The sequence below is a fragment of the Cebus imitator genome, unplaced genomic scaffold (genome assembly GCF_001604975.1).
Source record: "Cebus imitator isolate Cc_AM_T3 unplaced genomic scaffold, Cebus_imitator-1.0 Scaffold365, whole genome shotgun sequence".
In the NCBI taxonomy this organism is placed as follows: Eukaryota; Metazoa; Chordata; class Mammalia; order Primates; family Cebidae; genus Cebus; species Cebus imitator.
The window spans coordinates 303169-327796 of NW_016107680.1; the positions used below are offsets into that span (position 1 = coordinate 303169).

At 47.5% G+C, this 24628-nt stretch overlaps 1 protein-coding gene across 2 annotated transcripts in view; it reads right to left on the reverse strand.

Annotated features, from left to right (window-relative positions):
* The window catches only part of ENPP6 (ectonucleotide pyrophosphatase/phosphodiesterase 6), a 123527-nt gene extending 100726 nt beyond the window's left edge, over nucleotides 1–22801 (reverse strand). For both annotated transcript variants that reach the window (XM_037730824.1, XM_017506892.2), the window contains exon 1: nucleotides 22424–22801. In XM_037730824.1, the coding sequence (XP_037586752.1) occupies nucleotides 22424–22664 (241 nt within the window). In that variant the 5' untranslated portion in view covers nucleotides 22665–22801. The remainder of the gene's footprint in view (nucleotides 1–22423) is intronic.
* Nucleotides 22802–24628: the final 1827 nt, after the last annotated feature.

Below are 24628 nucleotides of genomic sequence, written 5' to 3' on the forward strand. Positions count from 1 at the left end.
AAACATACTAAATTTTTAACTATTCTTTTCTCAAATATTAAACAAAGGCTCACTAAATCTAATCACAAGACCAGTCATCAGTGCTTTGTTTGTCAGATAGTTTAGGTTCATAAGCTTTGATCTTTGGGACACATGCTTAGGAAAAAAAAAAAGAAAAGCAGCTTGGGCCCAGGGAGACTTTGTCTGAAGCCACAAGGTTCAGATCTCCCCACAGCCCAGAGTAGAACCCGTGCCTCTGGCTTCTGGTTGTCCTCCCACGAATATCTCCAAGAGATGGAGAGGAGCGACCCAGCCAGAGCCGGGTCGACACGTGAGCATGAAAAGGGAGTGGACGAGTGGTGGGATTTGGCAAAGAACTGAGAAAATATAAAATCGGGCCGAGTAAAATACAAGATAATCTTATGTTGGCAGAAGCATTGCCTTTTTATTTCATGTTATTAAAAATCGTATTCTCTTGCTGACCATGAAAACACCTGGAAGCGGGGCTGTTGGGCTAAAACAGAGTAACTGCTACCACACACCGCGTCGCCTCAGGGAGCCGCCGTCTCTGAGAACTTTTCCAGACTCTCTGTTATAAATGGCTTGAACTCCCAAACCTAACATCTCTTGGGTAATACGAAAGAGGTTGTTTAAACCACCAGAGTCCTGGATTACTCACCAATCTGGAATTTAGTGGAAAGGTAAACCATAGATTCTAAGTTTGGTGCCTTCTTGCCCCTCACGATATTTGACAGAGTTTGCAAAATAATTACTTCCATTTCTGCTTTGTGCTTCTAGAAGGTATCCTGGGTGGTGTGTGGACCGGCCCTGGGGAGAAGAGGGCAAGGAGGATCGGGGGCTGTGTCTGAGCCGATCTCCATCACTTTCATTTGGATGTTTCATCTGCTCTAAGACCACAAACATCACCCTTGATAGATGGGCAGCAGGAATGTCTTTTCTGTTAGGAGGGGAAATGAGACGGTGAGCTGGGGAAGAGAACAGCTGAAAAGGAAGCCTGGCTAACTATTTAGGACAAAGCAGCTTCAAGAAATGTTAAAACACATACCAGGAGGCGTTCATAGAGTGCCTGCCAAGTGTCGGGGAGCATGAGGCAGGTCCAGTGGCATGGAGGGTGAGGCAGACCCTGCCCTCACTGGGACCGCCATGCCCTCCCAGGTCCCCAAGCAACTTGTCCAGAGCTGCATCTTGGTGGTCTGGGGCAGTCTCCCAGATGTGACTTATCAAAAGAGGCCTGTTTAAGCCATTTCTCACCACTGTGCAGCCTTGACCATCTGAGATAAGCAGCGAAGTGTCTGATGCTGAATCCTCTCTTTTATACTCGACCTCAGAAGCGCTTATTGTTCACATTGTCCATTGAGACACACAAAGGAGGTTTAAAAAATAGTTACCCATGAGATTGCTTAGTCTGAAGGAAGCCTGGAAAGGCAGTGACTCGTGTACTGTGGGTGTCTGTGTGTGCGCAGATGCCATGTGCATCATGCAGCTACAAGGTCACTGTCCGAGGGAGAGACACATAGATGGCCATGCAGGATGGCACTGGCCCGAGAACTGCTTCCTTAGAAGCAGGAAGGAAGAAGCAGCATGACGCTGTGGGGTGCACAGGATTTTGCGGGGTGCATAGTTCTTCCATTTATGGGTTCTATGATCTTAAACAAGTAATTTAATATCTCAGAGCCTTGGTTTCCTCATTTGCAAAATGGAAACAACTGTGACTACTTTATACGGTTTTATGAGGATGAATTGGAATAGTGTTTGAATGCGCCTAGCACTGAGCATAGTACAAAATATGGTAGGCGTTTGGGAAACGTACGTTCTGCTCCCTGCTTGACTGAATCTGGCTGCTTGTGACAAAGGAAAACAATAGGAGCGCAACAGAGATAGGTCATCCATTGTCTCCGCAGATCCTGACGCTGCCAACTGGAGGCAGCGTGTTGAAAAGGCAGAGCGATGGAGGGGGAAGCAGAAGTCCTCTGTTCTGTTCCTGATCCACTCACTTCCTGGCTAGCTGACCTCAGACAAGGCACTTCTCTGGATGTAAGTTCTCTAATCTGTAAAATGCCTGTACATAACTCCTAAGGTGACTAGAAAGATCAGCTGATGGCATCAAGATTAGAAAGGAAGAAGTTACTGTCTTTATTTGCAGAAAATATGATCTTGAGTATTCTTGTATGCAGAAAATCCTCAGGAATACACACACAAAAAAAACTATTTTAACTCATAAATTCAGTAAGGTAGGAAGACAGTTGTAGTTTATATACCACAAAAATAAAATTCTGAAGATAATTCCATTCACAATAACATCAAAAAAATAAAACATTTAGCAACATTTAGCAAAGGAAGTACCAAATGTATACCGAAAACTACAAAACATTCCTGAAGTCAATTGCAACTGAAATAAATGGAAAGACATCCCATATTCATGGATCAGAAGACTTAATATTGTTAAGATGTCAATACTATCTAAGTTGGTCTCCAGATTCAACACAATCCTTATCCAAATTCCAGCCAGGTTTTGCAAAAGTTGACGTGCTCATCCCAAATTTAATACAAAAGTACAAGTGACTCGGAATAGCCAAAACAATCTTTAAAAAGGACAAAGTTAAAGGATTTACACATATTGATTTCAAAATTTACTAAATGATTGCTACATGAAGCTGTAGCAATCATGATAGTTTGATCCCACCATAAGGGTACACACAAAGATCAATAGATTATTGGCACAAAATTGAGAGCCCCAAGAATAAACTCTAATATTTATGGTCCATTGATTTTTGACAAAGGTGTCAGAAATATTCAATGGAAAAGGAATAGCCTTTTTAACAAATAGTGCTGGGACAACTACCTCTTATGTATCTATCACTCTTACATATCTATTCAGGAGAAATGACAACATATATTCACACAAAGCCTTGTGCATTCTGTACATAAACATTAATTCAAAATGGGTCTCAACTCTAAATGTAAGAGCTAGAAGTTTTCTTTGTCTTATAAGAAAACATAGGAGTAAATCATCATGATGTTGGGTTAGGAAATTATTTCATAGTTATGACACAAAAAGTATAAGTTATAAAAGGAAAAGTTGATAAATAGGACTTCATCACGCTAAATGCTTTTGCACACCAATGGGATCCCATCAAGAAAGCGAAAAGACAACCCACAGCCTGGAAGAAAAATATTTGCAAATCATATATCCCACAATAAATTTATATCTAGAATATAGAAAGAACTCCTACAACTAAAAATAAAATGACAATCTGATTTTTAAAATGAGTAAAAGGATTTGAATCAACGTTTCTCCAAAGAATTATCACATAGCCAACAAACACATGAAAAGAAAAAGATGCTCAGCATCATTAGTTTTTAGGGAAATGCAAATAAAACCACCATGAAATGCCACTTTACACACACTGGAACACCTTTAATAAAAAGACAAGACTGACTTTTTTATCAGAGTGGCTCCAATTTAAAAAAGATAATAACAAGTGTTGGCGAGGATGTGGAGACACCAGAACCCTCGCACATTGCTGGTGATAATGTAAAATGGTACAGCCATCTTGAAAAATGGTTTGAAAATTTCTCAAAATGTTAAAAAGAATTATCCTATGATGTAACAATTTCACTCTTATGTATCTATTCAGGAGAAATGACAAATATATTCACACAAAGGCTTGTGCAGAAATGTGCATAGCAGCATTATTCACAATTGCCAAAAAGTGAAAACAACCCAAATGGTCATGAACTGGTGAATGAATAAGCAAAATGTGGCCTAGTCACACAGTGCAATACTCGACAATAAAAAGGAAAAACATACTAATACAAAGTGAATGAACCTCAAAATCATTAGGCTTAGTGAATGAAAGAAGCCACACCAGAAAGAACACATAATGTATGATTCCATGTGTATGAAATGTCCAGAAATGGTAAATCTACATCTATAAAGGCAGAGTTGGTGGTTGCTTAGGGTTGGAGGTGGGGATGGGGAGCAACTGTAGGGCATACAGTTTCCTTTTGGGGTGATGGAAATATTCTAAATAGAAGTATACTGTGGTAATGGTTGCACATCTCTGTAAATATACTAAAAATAACTGAGTTGTACTCTTAAAATGGCTGGATTTTGTAATATCTAAGTTATACCTCAATAAAGCTATTAGGAATCATTTTAAAAGATGAATGAGATCACCACTATAGATTCATACACAGGGTCTAATTAGCATATGGAAATTAGGTTACATCCTCCAGATTCCCAGCTACACAGGCAAATACCAATCCCCAAAGCTCCAAATGCAGAATTCACCTATGAAGCATTTTTCCTCCTTTCCAGCTCCCTAGGGGTCTTGCAAACTCTGCTGCTAAGTACAAATCCCCTAATCTGAGGACTTTTTCATTTCTTATTTTCTTTAATTGAGGAGTCTGATAATACTTTCTTGTATCAGAAACTTCGTCTTTCCTTGATTGCTTTGGCCCTGCTTGGACGCTGGTGTTCATTTCAGGCCTTTGCTGCTGTGGTCGCTGACAGCTCTTTGCCGCTTCCTTGTCCCCTTGGTGTCTCTTCTTCCACACTGTGCCCACTGAATGTGAGCATAGTCCCCAAAGCTCCTCGTTCTCGCCACAATCTTCCCTCATCTACTCTGATGACTTCCCACTCCTCAATCAATACCTCCAGGCCTTCCCAGCGGCTCAGAACTCACTGCCTGAATGTCTTACAAGCATCACAGTGCAAGAATATAAACTATTGATTTAGATGCTCCGCCGAGACGTTTTACTGAACATTAATTAGCATGTTTTCTCCCTGTGTGTTCCCCCTCATCGTCCTGTGTTTCTGGAGCAACAAACAGCCAAGATGGCTGCTAAATGCACCCCTCCTGAGTGCATTTGAGCCCATCATGACAGTGTCTCTGGCAGGGAGGGGAGAAAGTCACATGCCTTTGAGAGAAGCCAAGAAGACAAGAGGGCAAGAGATACATAATCTGCAGGGCCTAGGGCAGAGTGAACATGAGATCCTTTGTCCACAAATTCTTAAAAATTTCAAAACAGTGACAACAGTGCATTAAACCAAGCACAGGTTCCTAATAAGCACAGGGCCCTGTGGGACCGCATAGGCCGCACCCGCGAGGGTGGCCCAGTAAGAAGCCTTCTTCCCAAACCAGGGAGAGAAAAGAAGGAGTCCGCCTGTCCGGGGGAGGCAATGCCTGGCTTGGTGGCAGAACCCACAGAGAGGACTGATGTCTGCCAGATGCAACGGGGAAGGCTGGCATCATGGCACAAGGTTGTCCAGCCCAGAGCCACAGAGCCTGGCCTCTGGAGTCACACGGACTAGCACATGGACGTTTGCTGAGACCAAGTATGGACCAACAACCAAGGCTACTGTCCTGACTCCCTGGGACTGTGCGTGACCTAAAGATCTTTCCTAGACCTCAGCAGGGAACAGATGCTCCCCCACCTACCCAGCAGTGACTGGAGCTGAAATGCCAATAAGCCCAGTGGTGTGGGAGTCAGTCAGATTTCTTTTTATCATGGTAAAATATACATAACATAAAAATGTACCATTTGAACTATTTTTAAAAATTTCTCATTTTTAATTTATTTTTGTATGTTGATTTTTTTTTAACTTTTATTTTAAGTTCAGGGTACAAGTGCAGATTTGCTACCTAAGCAAACTTGTATCACAAGGGTTTGTTGTACAGATTATTTCATCAACCCGATAGTAAGCCTAGTATCCAATAGGCATTTTTCCTGATCCTCACCCTCCTCCCGCACTCCGCCCTCCGATAGGTCCCAGTGGGTGTTGTTCCCCTCTATGTGTCCATGTGTTCTCATCATTCAGCTCCCACTTATAAGCGAGAGAACATGTGGTATTTCGTGTTCTGTTCCTGTATTAGTTTGCTAAGGATAATGGTCTGTAGCTTCATCCATGTCCCTGCAAAGGACATGATTAGCCTTTTATTTTTATTTATTTATTTTTTTGAGATGAAGTCTCGCTCTGTTGCCAGGCTGGAGTGCAGTGGTACGAACTCGGCTCACTTCAACCTCCACCTCCCGAGTTCAAGCCATTCTCCTGCCTCAGCCTCCCGAGTAACTGGGATTACAGGCGTGCAACACCACGCCCAGCTAATTTTTTGTATTTTTAATAGAGACAGGTTTCACCATGTTGGCCAGGATGGTCTTCATCTCCTGACCTCGTGATCCACCCGCGTTGACCTCCCAAAGTACTGGGATTACAGGCGTGAGCCACCGCGCCCGGCCATGATTCACCATTTTTAAGTGTACACTTCTGTGGCATTAAATACATTCACATCATTGTGTAATCATCACCACCTCTAGCTCCAGAATGTCTTATTATCCCAAACTAGAAACTCCATACCCCTTAAAACTAACTTCCATTTCCCGCCCCCCAGCCCCTACCAACTACCCTTCTATGCTGTGTCTCTGTGAAGTTGACCACGCTAGGTAACCTGATATACGTGGAATCATACAATATTTGTCCTATTGTTTCTGGCTTATTTCACTTAGATGAATGTGTTCAAGGATGATGGATAAATTTAGGTTTATTTAAAGAAAAACTGAGACATGCAATATTTCTTATACGCCGAAGTTTGTGAACTTGAACTCACTGCACATACAGAGTAATTGATTCATCTTCCCCTAAGGCTAGCTGAAATTCTCATCTGTCCCAAGACTTCTTTCTCTCTAATCCTCCATACCCAGCTCGCCCTGCAGCTTCCTCTCCACGGAGCCTCGGGTTCACTCTGGCACCGGCGACTTGACCCCGAGGCTCCATCATTTTCAACTTAGACTTCAGCGGCCTCCCTTGGCCTTGAAAACTGCCCTGCTCAGAGATGTCAGAGTCACCATCCCAAAGCACAGCTCTGGTCTTCCAACGCTCCTTGTTACCCCCTCTCTGCCCCTTGGCTTGTGCTGTGCTGTTCGCCCTCGAGGCCCTTCCTCCATGTTTCAAGCTGTCCGGATCCTTCAGGCTTTACTCAAATAACTGTCACGTCAGCGAACCTTCAGTCTCCACATACACTCTCAGAAATGAGCTGTGCTTCCCCTGTGCCTGTTCTAACCTGTCCTAGGACTATATTCATTTTGACACATATTTAATTGCTTCGACTTAATTCAAGCTTGCTCAGGACAGAGGCCATGTCCTGGTATCTTAGATATTCAGTCTGTCCTTGAATGGATATGCTCACGTATGAATGTGCTGTATGACTGTCCATATCAATACTCTATGTTGGTGTAATTGCCAGCATCTGTGGTTCATCAGTAAGTGGAAAAGGAATTAGCAAGTGGATGAAAATAACCAGATCGCAAGGCACCACCCACCTCTGAAATGTCACTGTCTACAGGTCAAAGCCTTTTGGAAGGAGGACATCTTATTTTGGCTTGAAAGAGAAAGACAGGTGGAAGAAGGTGGACTTGGGCTACAGGCGTGGGGGGGGGACGGGAGTGCAGGCCTCCCAGGAAGAATAGATGGTATCAACAAAGAGGACTGAGAGTTCTCAGAGAGGCCTCCAACAAAAACTGGGAAGTGAAAGGGAGAGGCGAAGAGATCATGGTTTAAATTCCATCCCAATAGGCGTCTCACTACTGGCTACAAGAACCCTCTGATGGTCCCCTGGTTTGAAGGTTAGGGATCAGTCTGTTATCCCCTGAGGGAATCTCATGAGGTCAACTTTCAAGACCCCCCTCCCACCCGCCGACAGCTGGCTAGTCAGTTCAAAAGAACAGGCAAACAGGTGGCTGGGGATTGGGTCAAGTCGCTTTGTTTTCATTAGATTCTTTTAGCTGGACATCATGATACATGTTGACACAGGCTGAGAGTGAATTCCTTGGAATGTGCTTTTCTTATCTGTTCCATCAGAGCTTGGTGGGATTACATAAAGGCCTTAAGGAATACCAGCCAGTCTTCAGTTATTATTCATGGCCCTGGAAAACAAAGAGGATGGCCAAGCTGAGGCCAGCCACAATCTTCTAGATGGCTCCACCTCCTCCTGGGGCAGATTGCTGATGAAATCTACACTCCCCCTCCCCCACACACAGAGTCTCACTGCTTTAATCTCATCTCCATGCTTGTACACCCTGGGAGATGTTAATGAGGGTGAAGAACCTAATGAGGTGAAGAAAAAGCAACCCAGGGAAGTTCACCCTTGAAAGAGTAGAGGGCTCAGAGTAAGGTAGAGAGCTCAGGCAAAGAGGTCAGCCCGGGCACATGGCGAGAGGGCTGGAAGGGACTGCCTGGGCTTCCGTCCCTGATCATCTGAGGGAGGCCAGAGGCTGGCCCCGGCTCAGAAGCCTGCAGTCAGAGTGGTTCTTCTCCCTTTGTCTGGCTGCCAGACCTGAATCTTTGGCCTCTGTGCTCTGCACAATAAGACAAATGCAGTAGCATCTCTAAGTCGTCCTCTGCTTTTTGCATTTTGTAATTCTGAATGGCTTCGGGGGGATACTTGGATTGGGGTGTCGTAGATTTTGTTACATATTCCCGAGCTCATTCATATGGTTTTAGTGCTATGTCTTACACAGACAAATGCATGCTAAAACTGACTATGAAAGTCATTCACAGAAATGTGCAGGGAGGGGTGTGATGGTCTGGGACAAGCCAGCCAGCTAAGCTGCAAGGGAATGGGCCAGACTGGGAGTAACTGGAACCTGGAATTCGATCCTCCTACAGAGACCAGTGAACACCAGGGGTAACTCTGGGTGCTGTGAAGTCCGGGACAACAGGTGAACATGGCAGTGGTGTTGCTGTCGACCCTAAGGAGGAGAGAGACGTCCAGTGCGAAAATGACGGAAGGGGACTTAGAGGCCCACGGAGCATGGCCAGAAGAATCCAGAATCCAGTGAGATCAACACAGGCATATAATGCATTGGGTAGTTTGTTGAATGTGTGACCTCAGCCAACAGGTGGGGTTTGGCAGCAGAACTTCAGAGTCTTGTGGAAAGATGGGCAATCCAAGGCTTCTGGCAGAGGTGGGAGAAGCCCAGTCACTGGTTCTGAGCCAGCGCAGTCCAACAAATAGGAACCAAGCGTCTCCTCTGAGCAAGCCCCGGGCCCCAGCGTGGAGACGGTCCACATTGCACTGCCCCTGAGGAAGTGCAGACCAACAGCAGGGTGGATTGCTGCATGGACCAGCCTGGCCTGCCGGGACCCACCTGGGGGATGGGAGCCCTTCGGAGGCTGCACAGCAGGTGAGGTCTCATAGATGGCCTTTAGTCCTCTTCTCCGAGGGGCAATGGCTCCCAGAGGTGGTGGCATTGAGAAGGAAAGTGACAAAAACCTGGAGCTTGCGTGTCCTGAGTCCTGGCTGGTCACTGTTTGCAAGTCTGCACTGCAGACTGAGAAAACCAAACCAAATCACAAAACATTGCCTTAGATCCACTAGGTCAGGAAACATGTTTTTAAAAACTCTTTGAACGTGAATATATTTCCCTAAATCACAAGTAGGTTTTAATCAATGTCGAGCAAAATGTCTGCTTGTTCTACTAGAGTTGAGCAATTCTCACTGGATCTGACACACATTCTTCATTTAATATTGCAAATAGGTAAGTAATCCACATTATTCAAAAACACAGGCAACAAGATGTGTGTGTCCTGTGTTGGTCTCTCATCTGTCCAGCTGCCATCCAGAGATGTACCATGACTCCTGCTTTCTTATACGTTTGTTTTCCCTCCAGCTGGCAGGCCAGGCCCTGATGACCTGAATGGCAGTGTCTCCTCGCAAGGCCTGCCTGCCGGCTCTGGCTGAACAGAGATGGAGAGAGGCTGCCACCGTGTCACGGAGCATTTGTGACTGGAGACCAAGGGAACAGGCATACATGGTTTTAACGTAACTGGCTTAGCACACAGATCACACTGCTTGGAACATCTCAGGCTAAGTGACATGGCGGCATTTCCCCGGGGCTGCTGGAGCCGAGGTGTCTTCTCTCAGGCTCTCCCATGCCTTGACGTGCCCCAGCCTCAAAGTCACCACACCCTCCTTCTTTGGTGGGGTCTGTGATGGGATGTCTCATGGGCCAGGGGGCTGTTGTCAGGAGTCTGGGCTGCCAGGCAGAGGTTGCAAGGGGCTAGGGAGCAGGTTTCAGGCTGGGCCCGTGGTCTGCTGGTGAATGGTTGAAGAACACGGTATTTGAGGTTTTCTCCCAAACATGTTTCTGTAAGGTGGTTGCCTTTAACCTTGAAAGCAGAATGTTTTCTCAAGTCCACCTAAGGTGGTTGCCTTTAACCTTGAAAGCAGAATGTTTTCTCAAGTCCACCTGTGAATGCCAAACCCTTAGATACACAGCAGATCCTTCAGGGACTGCCAGACATGCCACAGAGCTGAGAGGCTTCTGTGATTGAGTGGTGTGCAGAATCTGAAAGGCGAGCCAAAGGTTCGGGGGCCACTCAGGCAAATTCCATGGGTGTGTCTAGCATGACACCCACAGACACAGGACTTCTGTCTGCTGCCACCCACCCTTCCCTCAGGCCAGTCCTTCTCAGGGACCATTGGTGTCCCATGTGATTAACTATAGATCACTTTTTTTTATACGTATAAACCAGGTCAAATCGGAGCTGTCATGATCACAAAACAGGGGAAGTACACAGCATCTCGCTGAGAGCCCACCCCAGTCCCCTTTCCCATCTGCTCCCACTCAGTGGACTCTAAGAACCTCTCTACAGTATTTCCAGCACCTACAACATTCCCAGCACACATCCCTGATATAATAATTTGTGCTCCTAATGTCTCAAAATGGAGTCACTCACGTCAAGTATCAGTAAGCCCACTGTGAAGCCGTCTCCTCCTCAAAGCGATAAGCACATATGCAATGGCTGAGGTGCTAATATGACACCTGCTGCTGCCCAGTGCCACCCCAAACCTGACACAGACCGACAGAAAGGTGGCTTAGATGGTGAGGGCAGACTCCCCTGGGAGGACAATAAAACAGCCAAGAACCGGCCTCGTTCAAGACACCCTGAGAGGCTCTGCCCGTGAGAGCTCTGAAGCCTTCTCCCAGTTTTGGCATCTGGTACCAGAAGCAGGGAGGACCCCGCTGACCAGCGTCCCAAGGCCATCCGGACCCACTCAGCTCACCTGTTGGGACACTGGTCTCCTGAGCCATCACTGCGGTTCCTTACCCAACTATTACTACTGCTTATGTGTTGGTTAATTGCACGATCCATGGTACGTGGAGGCCCCCCAGTAAAAGGTAGATTCCGGCGTCTGTAACTGGCTATCCAGTCTCTGTGAACCTTTCTGGCTCCCGCTGCAGTTAGCACACGTAGGTGGCCAGCACCTCATTAACGTCAATCCCGCACTCACTAAATACACAACCCCAGGGCTCCGTCTGCCACCTTCTCACGTCAAGCAGCAAGAGTACAGGACTAGGAAGACGAAGTGATGTATCCAAGTCCCTGCTGACTGTGGCAGTCAGGAGAAGCCTGCTCCTCTGCCCCTTTCCCTGCCCTGTGGCCCATGCTGCTTCCTAGCTTGCCCCGTGCAGACGATCAGTGGGACAACCCAGGCTGAGGAGACAAGAGCACTCACCACCGAAGGTGACACCCGGGGGACCAGGCCTCCTGGCACGCCTGGAGCCCACTCCTGGTCCATAGCATGCAGCTCGGGGGTGTTCTGCCGCAGACATGTACACACATCCGCATACGCACGGGCTCCCAGAGGTGCCCAGGGGAGTTCCTTCATCAAGAAGTAAAGCATCTTCAGTATTCTGGACCAAAGTTCCATTGCTCTCAGCCCCAATAGCCCTTTATATCTAAATAAGGCAGCCCAGGCATCCTCCCATGACCTGTCTTCTGGATCTTCTCTCCTTGGTATCGCAAAGGCTGATGATGGGAGTTGATTCAGATGAAGCAAATATCCAACAAGAGCCAAATGCTGCACGTGGGTCCCCAGGACCCCCAGCCTGCCCCAGGTCTCTGCCTGGTTAGCACATGGACACAATGGGCCTATTCACGGACAGCAGCTCTGAAACTCGAGCAGGTGTTGCCGAAGGTGCCTCTGAAATGAATGTTAACCTGCTGAGTCAGGCTCCCTCCAAATTAATTTGAAATGCCCTTTAACCCACTTTTGGCACAGCACTGGCGCTGAGCAGGGACTGGGGCAGCAGGGGTCAAGTCATCCCCAAAGCCTTGGCAAGAGGCACATGATCCTATCAATCAACACTGGGGAGCCGGGTTGGGGGGGGGCGGGGCGGTTGTGAGATCACCATGGTGTGTAGACCACAGTGGCACCACGTGACCAGCCTTCTGGAAGCGCCTTTGCTGTTATTACAAGCAAAAGCTTTCACCACATTTTACAGCTTTGCTCACTGCTGTAACCACTCCCTTCTTCAGGGAGTGAGTTTCCAGCAGCTGAATGCCGTCGAATCAGAACAACTTCTCATCGCCATGGAAGCCAGAAGAAACATCGTTTTTGAAAAGTGACAGTTCAGTGCAGAGAGGTCTGTTAATAGGAGCTTAAATAATGATGTGCTGGGAGGCATGATTTTAGTAAATTCTTGGAACACATGTTTTTCTCGGGGCAAGGTTGGTTAGGGCTCTTCTCCACCTGTAGCCTCTATTGCTGGATACCTCACCTACCATGCCTGCTTCTTCAGGGAGCTTAATCAAGGCTCATTACAGAGAGTATAGTTTTTAAGAGGAAAAATATGTTGTTAGGTGTCTCTGGGAAGTAAGTGACAAAATGTTGACAAAAGTTAATTCAGGTGGGAAGACAGATTTCAACTGTGCATCTGTGAGAAATATTCTCTACCAGCTGGGTGGCAAGCAGTGAGACAGGAAGTCCATTTACTGGAGTCCACTAGGACCCACAGGATCAATTTCTCTCCTTTGCCTTGGTGGTATTCTGCATGCTTCTTGAACTCTCCTTCAAGACATTGTCTCTGATCCCCTAAAGGGCTAATGCCAGGTGAATATCTTACTCAACTTGAAATATAATTTGATGAAAAGTTACTTTTTCAAATAAATCTCACTGAGATAAACAGCTCTTCACACTTTCCCATCTGTGCGAATAGGAGCCCCTTTCCTCAGGCTTCAGGAGATCTTGCAGCTTTGGCATCGGTTCGGGCTCTTCTTTCCTATTCGCTCATCAGCCGATCCGCAAGTTCTGCTTCAAGGGTGCTCTTCAAATTCAACTCTCCCCCTCACTTACAGCCCATCACAAAGAATAGATGCAGTGATATCTGGAGTGGACAGGGCGGGAAGGAGGAGCCTGTTGGACTATCCCTCGGTATGACTTTCATCAATTGCACATGGTTTATTTTCTGTTTTGTTTTTTACACACTCAATTCTCTGTAACCTCCAACCCACCCTTAGCTGGCGAATGGGCTCAGCTCCCGTCCTTCTGACCTGACCACCTCACGTCTCCTCCCTTGTCCACACTGCCCATTACCACAATGTTCTATTTTCTCATTTACCTCTGCCATGAGAGCAGCATGTCTCATTTAGAAGTTGTTTTCTTCAGCCTGGGTCCCAGAATGAAGAGGAAATGTGGTGGAGTTTGTCCCTAAAGGTCACGCACATGAGTAAGAAATAAACCTTAGTTATTCTAAGACTCAGACGTGCTGTGGAATTGCTTGTTGCAACAACATAACTCAGCCTCGCCTTACTAATAAAGAGGGGATCTGTACACTCCTACTGATGGTGAATTTACACATACATTTGCTCATTCTGTTCTCACAGCAAGCCTATGGGGCAACATTTACTTTCTGCATTCTGCTGAGAAAATATTAACACTCGCTGGGCACAGTGGATCATGCCTGTAATCCCAGCACTTTGGGAGGCCAAAGTGGGTAGATCACCTGAGGTTAGGAGTTTGAGACCAGCCTGGCCAACATGGTGAAACCCCATCTCCACTAAAAATAAAAAATGAAAAAAAATTAGCCAGGCATGGTGGCGGGCACCTGTAATCCCACTTCCTTGGGAGGCTGAGGCAGGAGAATCACTTGAACCAGGGAGGCAGAGGTTGCAGTGAGCCAAGATCGCACCACTGCACTCCAGCCTGGGTGACAGAATGAGACTCCATCTCAAAAACAAGACAAAACAAAATATTAACACTCAAAAGAAGCTGTTCAAATTCTGAAAGTCAAAAAGTGACAGAATAGACTAAATTCGATCTTTGTCACCAAATCCGTAGCTTTCTCCACTAGACCATGCATCATGCCCCCAAGAAGGCATGTTGAGGTTCCAACCCTCAGGACCTGTGAATGTGACCTTATTTAGAAGCAACATCTTTGTTCTGGAACCAACCCAAATGCCCATCAATGATAGACTAGACAAAGAAAATGTGGCACACATATACCATGGAATACTACACAGCCATAAAAAACGATGAGTTTGTGACATTTGTAGGGACTTGGATGAATCTGGAAACCATCATTCTCAGCAAACTGACACAAGAACAGAAAATCAAACACCACATGTTCTCACTCATAGGTGGGGTTGAACAATGAGAACACATGGACTCAGGGAGGGGAGCGCTACACACTGGGGGCAGTTGTTGGGGAGCTATGGGAGGGACAGCGGGGGGTGGGGACGGATAACGTGGGGAGAAATGCCAAATACAGATGACGTGGGAATGGAGGCAGCAAACCACCTTGCCATGTGTGTACCTACGCAACCACCCTGAACCTAAAGTACAATTTAAAAAAATGGAATTAAAAAAAAAAAAAAAAAATAAGGTCTTTGCAGACATAATCAAGTTAAGATGATGTCATTATGGCTGGTGTCCTTATAAGAAGGAGAGGCACAGAGGGGGACGCAGAGAATGCTCTGTGACAACGGAAGTAGAGGCTGGAATGATGTATTTGCCAGCCAAGGAATACCGAGGATTGTCGACCACAGCAGAAGGTGGGGGAGAGGTGCGGAACCCGCTCTCCCCTGGAGACTTCAGAGAGCATGGCCTTGCCCACTCTGAGCATCCGACTTGGTTACAGCAGCTCTAGGAAGCTGTCATACCATGACCGGTATGGGCAGAAGTCACCAGAAACCCTGAGTGAGCAGGTGTGGTCATGGAAGAGGGCTGTGTTAAAAAAGCCCACATTCTTCCACTGGCAGCCTAGTGTCACGATCCGGTTTCTATTGCTTCCCCTTGGCTGTCATGACAAAGTAACACAGGCTGGGAGGCTCACACAAAAGAAATGTGGCTTCCTACAGTTCTGGAGGCTGGGAGTTAGTTGGAGATCAAGTCACCAGGCTTGATTTCCTCTGAGGCCTCTCTCTTCGGTTTGCGGACAGCCACCTTCCCCCTGTGCCCACACGTGGCCTCCCCCCTGTGCCCACACGTGGCCTTCCCTCTGTGCCCCTCTGGGTCCTAATCTCCTCTCCTTATAAAGATTCCAGCGATACAGGAGTAGCACCCACCCTAGTGTCCTCATTTTACCTTCCTGCCTCCTTTAAAGCTCCTCTCTCCATACAGTCACACTGAGATACTGGAGGGCAGGGCGCCAGCACATGAGTTCTGGGGTGTACAAATCAGCCCATAACGTGGCCTGGTACTTTTCAACAGCTAAGTGGCTCCTCGCAATGCTGGCATATACACCCTGGCCACCTAAGCAGCCTGGCACAGAGGCTGGAAACACAAGGATGACCCTGCAAGTCCCTTTAAGCCGCCACATGCATCCCTAGGTCTGACAGCCAGACACTCGCACCTAGGCCTGAACCGTCTTCATGGTGTTCCGCGCGGGTTCTGAGTCACGTGCCGGTTCCATGTGCGGCTGTTGGCTCTGCCTTCTCTGCTTCAGTGAGCCCCACCACAAGGAGGCTCTCTCGTGGGCCGTGCTGACCACCGGTGCCCGGGTAAGCTCTCTCCCACCTCCCGTGGGCCGTGCTGACCACCGGTGCCCGGGTAAGCTCTCTCCCACCTCCCGTGGGCCGTGCTGACCACCGGTGCCCGGGTAAGCTCTCTCCCACCTCCCAGCCTCTTTCGTGTCCTGCTTTGACACAGCTCTCCATGGAGGTGACTATCCCTTCAGGCCTCTTGCTGACTCCAACCTTATAAACAAAATTTAAAACAAAACTGAGAGACGCATTTTGAGATATACACGCTTACTAGACGTGAAGGGTAATCAGTTGACTAAATGGTGAAGTGCTTTCATGTGAGCAAAGCAGGATTGCAGCTTTTTCTCCTCGTCTCTAGTTTAGAAGTGTCGAACATCAAAGTAATCATTCATTTCTCTGAAACTCTGAATGTCTTCATCATCATTATAATGCTTTTTCCCTATAATAATTTTTTTTTTGAGATGAAGTTTCACTCTTGTTGCCCAGGCTGGAGTGCACTGGCATGATCTCGGCTCACCGCAGCCTCAGCCTCCCAGATTCAAGCAATTCTCCTGCCTCAGCCTCCCAAGTAGCTGGGATTAAAGGCACTTGCTGCTGCGCCCTGCTAATTTTGTTTTTTGCATTTTTAGCAATGACAGGGTTTCACCATGTTAGGCTGGTCTTGAACTCTTGGCTTCAGGTCATCCACCCGCCTTGGCCTTCCAAAGTGCTGGGATTACAGGCGTGAGCCACCATGCCCGGCCCACTATAATAAATTTTATTTGGAGAAGATAGAAATAAATAAACTGGTGCCGTGATAGAAAATAAAAAGAGTAAGAGGAATAGAGAGTGCTGGCGGGTGGCCGGGGAAGACCCAGCGGCCAGGTGACCTTGGGGAGGCGAGGTGAAGAAGGAAAAAGCAAAAGGGAAGCAGCCAGGAGGAGCACACATTTCAGCCGCCCAGCAGGACGCAAGCGCGGGAAGGGAAGGGTGGTCGGAGCCAGGCCCTGAGGGGCTGGGTGACCCCGTGGGCCCAGGTCTGCAAGAGTGTTAGATTCCACGTGGGGTACAACGGAACCTGCCGGAGGGTTTGAACGGAGGAGTGGCGTGATCAGGACTCCTCCCGCAGGGCTGCTCTAGGTGCAGGGCAGGCAGCAACGGAGCTGGAGCAGAGAGGAGGCTCCAGGCAGTTGGGGTGGGGTCGTCAGCCAGGGGCCAGCAGCGAGGCGGGGGAGGAGAGGCGGAAAGGACAGCTGATTTCACTGAGACAAGGTCAGGGAGATGAGGAGGAACCAAGGGAAGGAGCAACAAGGAGTGATAACGTAATAGGAAACTGAGAGCAGACAGGGTCCTGGGACGAGTGGCTGTCAGGAAGCAGGGGAGATGCAGCTCCCATCCAGGGAACCCAGGCTGGGATTGCCCAGGACCCTCGGGAGGACACTGCTCCAAACAGAAGCGTGGCTGAATTTGGTGCAAGAGAGAGTGGGAAGACAGGAAGAGGGCACACCAAATAGAGATCATCGATCTGAGGAGATGTCTACAGTGAAAGAGGCTCACAAGCTGGGGGAATGTCCCCATGTAATTGCTGATTGTGGGGGAAGGAGAGGGGAGGGGCCCAGGGGAGCTGTCTCCACCCTAACTGGGCTTGTGCGTGTGCAGAGTCTGTGAGCAGCCCCTCAAAGGAAGCCTGAATTCTGCAGAAGGCTGAGGATGTGAGCTTTCTCAAAACATGATTATTCAAAGATCCCATCGCACACCCGGATTTCTGACTTTGGGGTCCAAATTTGTTACAGAGCTCTAGAAAGCTCTAGGAAGCTGCTACGACAGCTTGATTGCCTTTGGTCCAGTTTGCATTTAAATCCGAGATTTTCTTAAAAGGTGGGGTGGTAGGAAGTATACCTGACGCTGCTGTTTTACTCCAGAACATTGGAGTCTCGGTATCTGGTAAGAATTTGTGTCACAGGTAATTTCTAGGAGTGCGGGACAAAATACCTTGGCACAAACGGGAATTCTGAGTAGTTAACATCCCTGCTGTGACCTTAATTTCCATAGCGGAGAACCATGATTCTGTCTCTGGCTGCTTCCTAGACTGTCTTGGGGAGATCTCTATCCTTGGGTCTCAGGTCACGTGCACAATCTTCTGGCCACTCCAAGACGCAGGCCTGGGCCCTGGTCAGGTGCTGGGTGAGAATGGGGTCTCCATGCCTACTCTCCCATCTCAGCTCTGCTACGACATTCTTTGGTGCCTGAAACAAAACACTCAACCTCCTTGTACTTTGTTTACTAGTGTCTAAACGTTGAAAGAATAATATACTGTGGAACAAGCTGATTTCAGCATCTGTTCATCTCTTGGTAGGTTACCGGCAGTAAAGATAAAATTCCAGACTGGCTTCCCTGCTACTCAGAAGGTTTCTGGGCCACTTTCCCCAGCTGCCTAACCAGAATTGTTACCATTAGCCTTAGCAAAACGATGCTAAGTTATGCTGCTTCAAAACAGAGGCAGCACTTACCTCTTACCCATGACCTAGATTCAACAAATTGCTGCTTTCTTTCCTTGGCTTTATGTTAAACTTCACTTCAATCAAATGTGAATTTACCCCAAAGAGAGAAGAACTTTGCGCAAAGATCCACAGTAAGATAGACTAAAATGGAAAGCATGCCAACGGTGTTTAAACTGTTGTGTTTTCACCAGAATGAAGTGGATCCGCATGCCCCTCTTCAGAAAGAGAGCTTATGCCTGAAGCGAGACGTAGGGACACACGCCAGGCCGGTGGCTGTTTCTTCCAGCTCAGAGCTCTCCTCTTTAAAATGTCTTTTCACGCCGCCACAACTGGAGGGATGCCTCCCCTCCCCTGGCCCTCTGTAGCACGCTGGGACACTATCCCCTATTCTTTGTATACTCGTTTGCCTGGGCTGCCATTATAAAGTGCCACAGATGGAGTGGCTAAAACAACAGCAATTTATTTATTCACAGTTCTGGAAGCTGAAGGCTCATGAGCGAGGCGGTAGCAGGGTTGGTGTCTCCTGGGCCCCTCTCTGCAGCCCTCGAGGGCCTCTTCCGTGTCCTCAGATGGCCTTTCCTCTGCACATGCGCGTGCCTGTGTCTCTGCGCCTTCCAATGCCGTTTATTGGAATAGGGCCCCACTCTAATGGCCTTGCTTTAACTTAATCACCTTCAAAGACCTTAGCTTTAAATGTGGTCACATGCTGAGGTGCTGGGGGTCGGAACCCCAACTTGAACTGGGGGACAGGAGGATGAGGACACATTTGGGCTCACAACACCTTGCCGTGCACTTTAGAATAGCGCCCATTCCCAAGGGTCCTTCCTCCCCTACTTGAATGGAATCTCCCTGGGTGAAAAGCCAGTTTTAAGATTCGGCGTTCCCGGTAATCCACTGATTGATATTCATGGTCATGATTGGCATTTTGCTTACATTTGTCCTAAACATGTTCTGAGGGAAATAAATAATCAGCCACGGTGGCTTCGTGGCAGTGACTGGGCTAGATGGTTTCAAAGTTGCTCACAAATCGGCCTGTTACTTCCCCATCCCCATCACTGTGAAATTCTCCCTCTCAACGGAGTTTCAGCCATGCATATAATTTCTACATGAAGGCCTCCTAGGAGAGGTCAGTCCTAACTTTAAAATTCCCAGATCAAAGAGCAAAGACCTGGGACCAACCCAAATGCCCATCAGTGAGAGACTGGATAAAGAAAATGCGGCACATTTACACCATGGAATACTATGCAGCCATAAAAAAGGATGAGTTCATGTCCTTTGCAGGGACATGGATGAAGCTGGAAGCCATCATTCTCAGCAAACTAACACAGGACAGAGAATCAAACACCACATGTTCTCACTCATACGTGGGAGTTGAACAATGAGAACACATGGACACAGGGAGGGGAACATCACACACTGGGGCCTGTTGGGGACTGGGGGGCAAGGGGAGGGAGAGCATTAAAACAAATACCTAGTATATACATGGCTTAAAACCTAGATGACGGGTTGATGGGTGCAGCAAACCACCATGGCATGTGTATAGCTAGGTAACAAACCTGCACATTCTGCACAGGTATCCCAGAACTTCAAGTAAAATAAAGTAAAATTCCCCACGCATTGCCTAGTTCTATATCTGCATCCAGCAGCACCTGAAATCTCGGCCCGATACAGCCCCGGCAGTTCATCTCATTTTATTTTGCCTGAAGTCTCCAAGCAAGTTCTCCCAGCTCAAAGGCCAGCATTCTTTCCAACAACACACCACTCCTCCTTATGCAAGGGGAAGAACACCAAGGGCTTTCTGTCTTATGCGCAATAATTCAGGTAATGAAGTGAGAGCATAGCGTCTCTTATGAATTCTGAGGAACCCTAAAACAGCATCTCTTTTGGTACCAAAAAGATCTAGCATAGCAATTTTGTTGGTTTATAAAACGCTCAAATGCTCAAACCATATGTTTAGGTACAATTCCCAATGGCTAGATCCTTCTTTATATGAATAAAAGAGGAGGTGTTCAGTATCAGGCAGAAAAATAAGTATGGATATTGGGGAAAATAGTCTAAATTTAACCTGAGTCAGTTCCAAGACAGTTGGAGATGGCACCAGCTGCATGGCCTGGCATCTCCCAGCCTGGGAATTCTGCTTCAAGTCTGTAAGTCTGCCCAATGGGTACAGGACAAATCACACCGAAGGACCCCAAGGACATTTGTACATAAACATGAGCCTGGCTAGATACCTCCCATGTGCAGGGTAGCTTCTAAGAAAGCAGAAAAAGACAACATACAGACCAAGCCGACTTTCACATCAGTGAACACATTTGGCCATCTGAAATACAGAGAATGAACACACATGGAGACCTGTGGCTTCTTCGGGCCAGCCTCAGTTTGAAAGCGAGGCTGAGATCTTTGCCAGACACTCACGGGACCTGTGCTGCCCCTAATGGAAGGGACTCTTCTCTCAGGACAAGCCAAGGGGAAACACCCACAGCCTGAAACGAAGGTGTGTCTAAGCACGACGGAGGCTGTGTGCAGATGATCCCTTGTGTCGATATCAGGAGTGTGGGTCTCACAAACAAAAGGCTTAGTGTCTCTGTGGAATCTGTAATGGTCCTTTTACTCACTGGAGTCCTTTCTAAAATGGATTTTGTTCATTTTCCACTGAGATTGCAGAAGCTGCACGTGGCGTGGCAGTTTATGAATCGGGTCCCCCAGCAGGCTCTGAAAGACAGCTGGAGTGGGGGTGGGCTGCGTGTGTGAAGTCGCTGTGCAGAGCTGGAGTCCACCATGCACACAATCGCATCTATGTGTGACCCAGCAGCCTGCAAACCGCTTCCCTGCAAAGGGAGAGGCGTGCCAAGGAGGCGAGAGACTTTTGTTAATTCTGTGTATCTTAGAGGCTGGTTTTTTTGTGTTTGTTGTGGAAATAAAAAACAAATACATAACTTCCTTGCTGGTGTGCCGTCTGAATTGTTTTCTCTTTCACGCCTTCACTTTTATTTCTCCAAAGTATCTCTTCTCTTCAATTTGGGGCATCAGTTTACGGCATTTTTACATACATGTGTATATAGTGTCTATGCACAGAGTCAGAAATATAAATGTGTGTTTCAGATTCCTTCAGCTTTAGTGCTCTGTGGAGATCCATAAGGAGATATCAGAGATCTCATTCTCTTTCTGTTAACATAATGGGTAGAGCTCTCCCCGTGCTCAGAGCACAGAGCTGAGTCTCGCATAACCAGCAATAACAGTGCATTCTTAAGAGCGTCCCTGGATAGTTTGCTAAATTCTTTCTAGGAGCCTCTCGCTGCCCTTACAAAGGTTAGCTGAAAAACAAACCAGAAACTGGGAACCCAACTCTGTGAGCAGGGAGACGGCTGCACATTCTATGGCAGACAGAGGCTCAGGTTCATGGAGTCACTTTTGGAGTTCTGGCAATTCCAGCCGAAGGCTGTACTTAGGAAAACCAGCTACCCCAAGCCCAGGCAGTCGGGGTCGGCTGGGGTTTATTTGTTTTGCTGAGTTTTTGTTGGTTGGTCTTTCACAGATGCTGCAAATCATACATGGGACCCTGAACTACACAGTTCTTTTTTCTTCTCCGTATCATTTTACCTGGCCAAAAAAGGCAAAAGAAGGGGACGGTGGCATTGCTAAGGTACAGGGAAGGATATGGCCTAAAAATCCCCTTCTTCCCCACGTAATGCAGGAGCACTCCTCCCCTCTGAGGGCCCAAAGGTAGTTTCACAGTCTAACACACCGAAAAACAAGCCCTCAGGACTCCAGGATGACATGACCGCAGAGCAAAGGGACAGAAGGAACTTGGGACGGATGCATGAAGATCTGTTGATTTCGCAAACTTGAACTTAGAAAATATGGAGTTCGTTAGAATTTCTCTTTCTAAAATAAACAACCACTTTTAATATCATCAAATATCATCTATTTCTGTCGTCCTCTGTCCTCCACACTGAGAACCCAAGACAGGTCCTTGGGATGACTTTTGGGAACCAATATAACCGCGAAAACAAACGTCTTCTCAGCCAAGATCGCAAATTTCCTATCTACCTTTGACGTCCCAAAGGAGTACAGAACCCAGAGCATTTCCATAAGACTCTGATGCCAGGAGCTCCCTGCTCCCTGCTGGACTCCAGCCGTCCCCTCCCTGCCCAGAAGAGCACATGGTACTCACCAGTCATTAGGGTATAGTAATTGGGATATGAGAGGCTAGGGAAGTCTGGGGTCAAGTAATCCACTTTTGCTCCTCTGCTCACGATCTCTCTGAAACCAGGCAATGACTCCAGCGCCTCATCACTGATATAGTCTGAGCGAAAACCGTCCAGCAGAAACACCAGCAGCTTCCGGCGGGCAGAGGCCGGCTGGGCCAGGCCCAGCACGAGGACCAGCAGGAGGGTCCCAAGCTTCACTGCCATGCTGCCAGGAGCCTGCCAGAACCCGGTTGGCACAGCCGTCGCCTTGCAGAGGCTGAGGATGGAGAATCTGTAGCTATTCTCTCTTCCAGGGGCTGGACCTTGAGCTGCTGGCCTTCCTGAGCCAAGTTCACTTTCAGAATTTAAAGGAACAGCACCCCCTTTTCCACACATCTATACTCACCCTTTACTAGAAAGTCCAGAGACCGACTCCTTCCGATAAGCCAGGTTCCCAAACAACCCAGAATTAACACCAGGGGAGGGAGTTCAGTCTTATTATTTTTGGTGAATGTTCCAGAAATACAAGCACCCACAGAGATGGAATTTTAGAAGATGACAAAGTCAACACTCACTTTGCAGTTGGGCTAACCAAAGGGAGGAACCAAGGAAAAGAGCACAATTTTAATTTGATGTTATCCCACCTCGTGACCTCATTTAAACTTTTTCCCTTGTAATTTAGTAACGCAGACCTCTGGACTCAGGGCATAAACAGGAGACAATACGTTCTGGTGGGCCTGTTTGTAAATTTCCCAGCCATGCCTCCGTAGTCACAGCCCTTAAAAATAATTATTTGTCTATGTCTTGGCTGCTTATTTTTTTATATGCAGCGTTATTTTATTTTTCAAATATGATTTATCTGCTGCTCCCATAGGAGGAGGTGCTTTGTAGGAGAGCCCTACAGCCAAGGAGAAGCTTCCAGAGTTGGACAACGGGAACTCATTGCTGGCAGAATGGCCTGAAGCAGCTTTGCCCCAAGAGGATGGAAATGAAACAGAGAGCTGGAGGGTGAGAACTGGAGATGGAAAAGCAGAGCGAGCACGAGCACGCAGGCTTCAGGACGGGGAGGGCCAGGCGGAGCGGGAGGCAGAGGGAGGCGATAGGAGGCAGACGTGAGCTGGGAGCAGACAGACTTAGCCAAGTCCCCAGATTCTGGGGGTTGCCTAGAGCGGCTCTGTCATGCTACAGAAAATTGAATGACACAATGCATGTAAAGGCTTGTAAAACACGGCCAAGTGCAGTGGCCCACTTTGGGAGGCCAAGGTGGGCATTTTGCTTGAGGCTAGGAGGTTGAGACCAGGCTGGGCAACCTAGCAAGACCCCGTCTTTAAAAAAAATTTTTTTAATTAGCTGGGCATAGTGGCATGTGCCTGGTCCCAGCTACATGGGAGGCTGAGGTGGGAGGATTGCGTGAGCACAGGAGTTCAAGTCTGCAGTAAGCTATGATTGTATTACTACACTCCAGGCTGGGCAACAGAGTGAGACCCTACCTCAAAAAAAAAAAGACATAAAACGTGCATGGTCCATAGTAAGTGCTTAGCAAATGTTAGATGTTATTAACATTATAACATGGCCTGGGTCCTGAGGAAACTTCCAAGGCTCCAGGCAAGCTTACCAGGGAAGGAAGATAGACACCAGCCACACCGGCCACGCTTGATCAACCCCAAAATGCCTGTCCCGCCTCTGCCCTCTGCTTGTGTGTGTTCTCCTTCTCTTTCTCTGCTGTATTTAAGTCAAGCCCATACACAGGATCGCCATGACACTTTTTATATTATGCTGCAAAAGAGAAACACCGGCTAAATTACCACTCCCATCTCAGGGGAGTTCGCCAAGGATCAGAATTCTTTTGTCCAATAAGAGGTCATGCTTTTTACAGTTAAATAATTTTTTTTCTTATTAAAAAATAAGGAAAAGGAAAGTTTATTCTAATTGGCTGTTACTTTGAAAACAATGTTATTCTTATTTCTTTGAGCTGTGCGGTATTATTGTTGCTATAAACAGGAGGGAGGGATGGAGGAACAGATGGAGGGATGGAGGAACAGACGGAGGGATGGAGGGACAGACGGAGGGATGGAGGGACAGACGGAGGGATGGAGGGACAGGAGGGACAGGAGGGACAGACGGAGGGATGGAGGGACAGACGGAGGGATGGAGGGACAGACGGAGGGATGGAGGGGCAGACGGAGGGA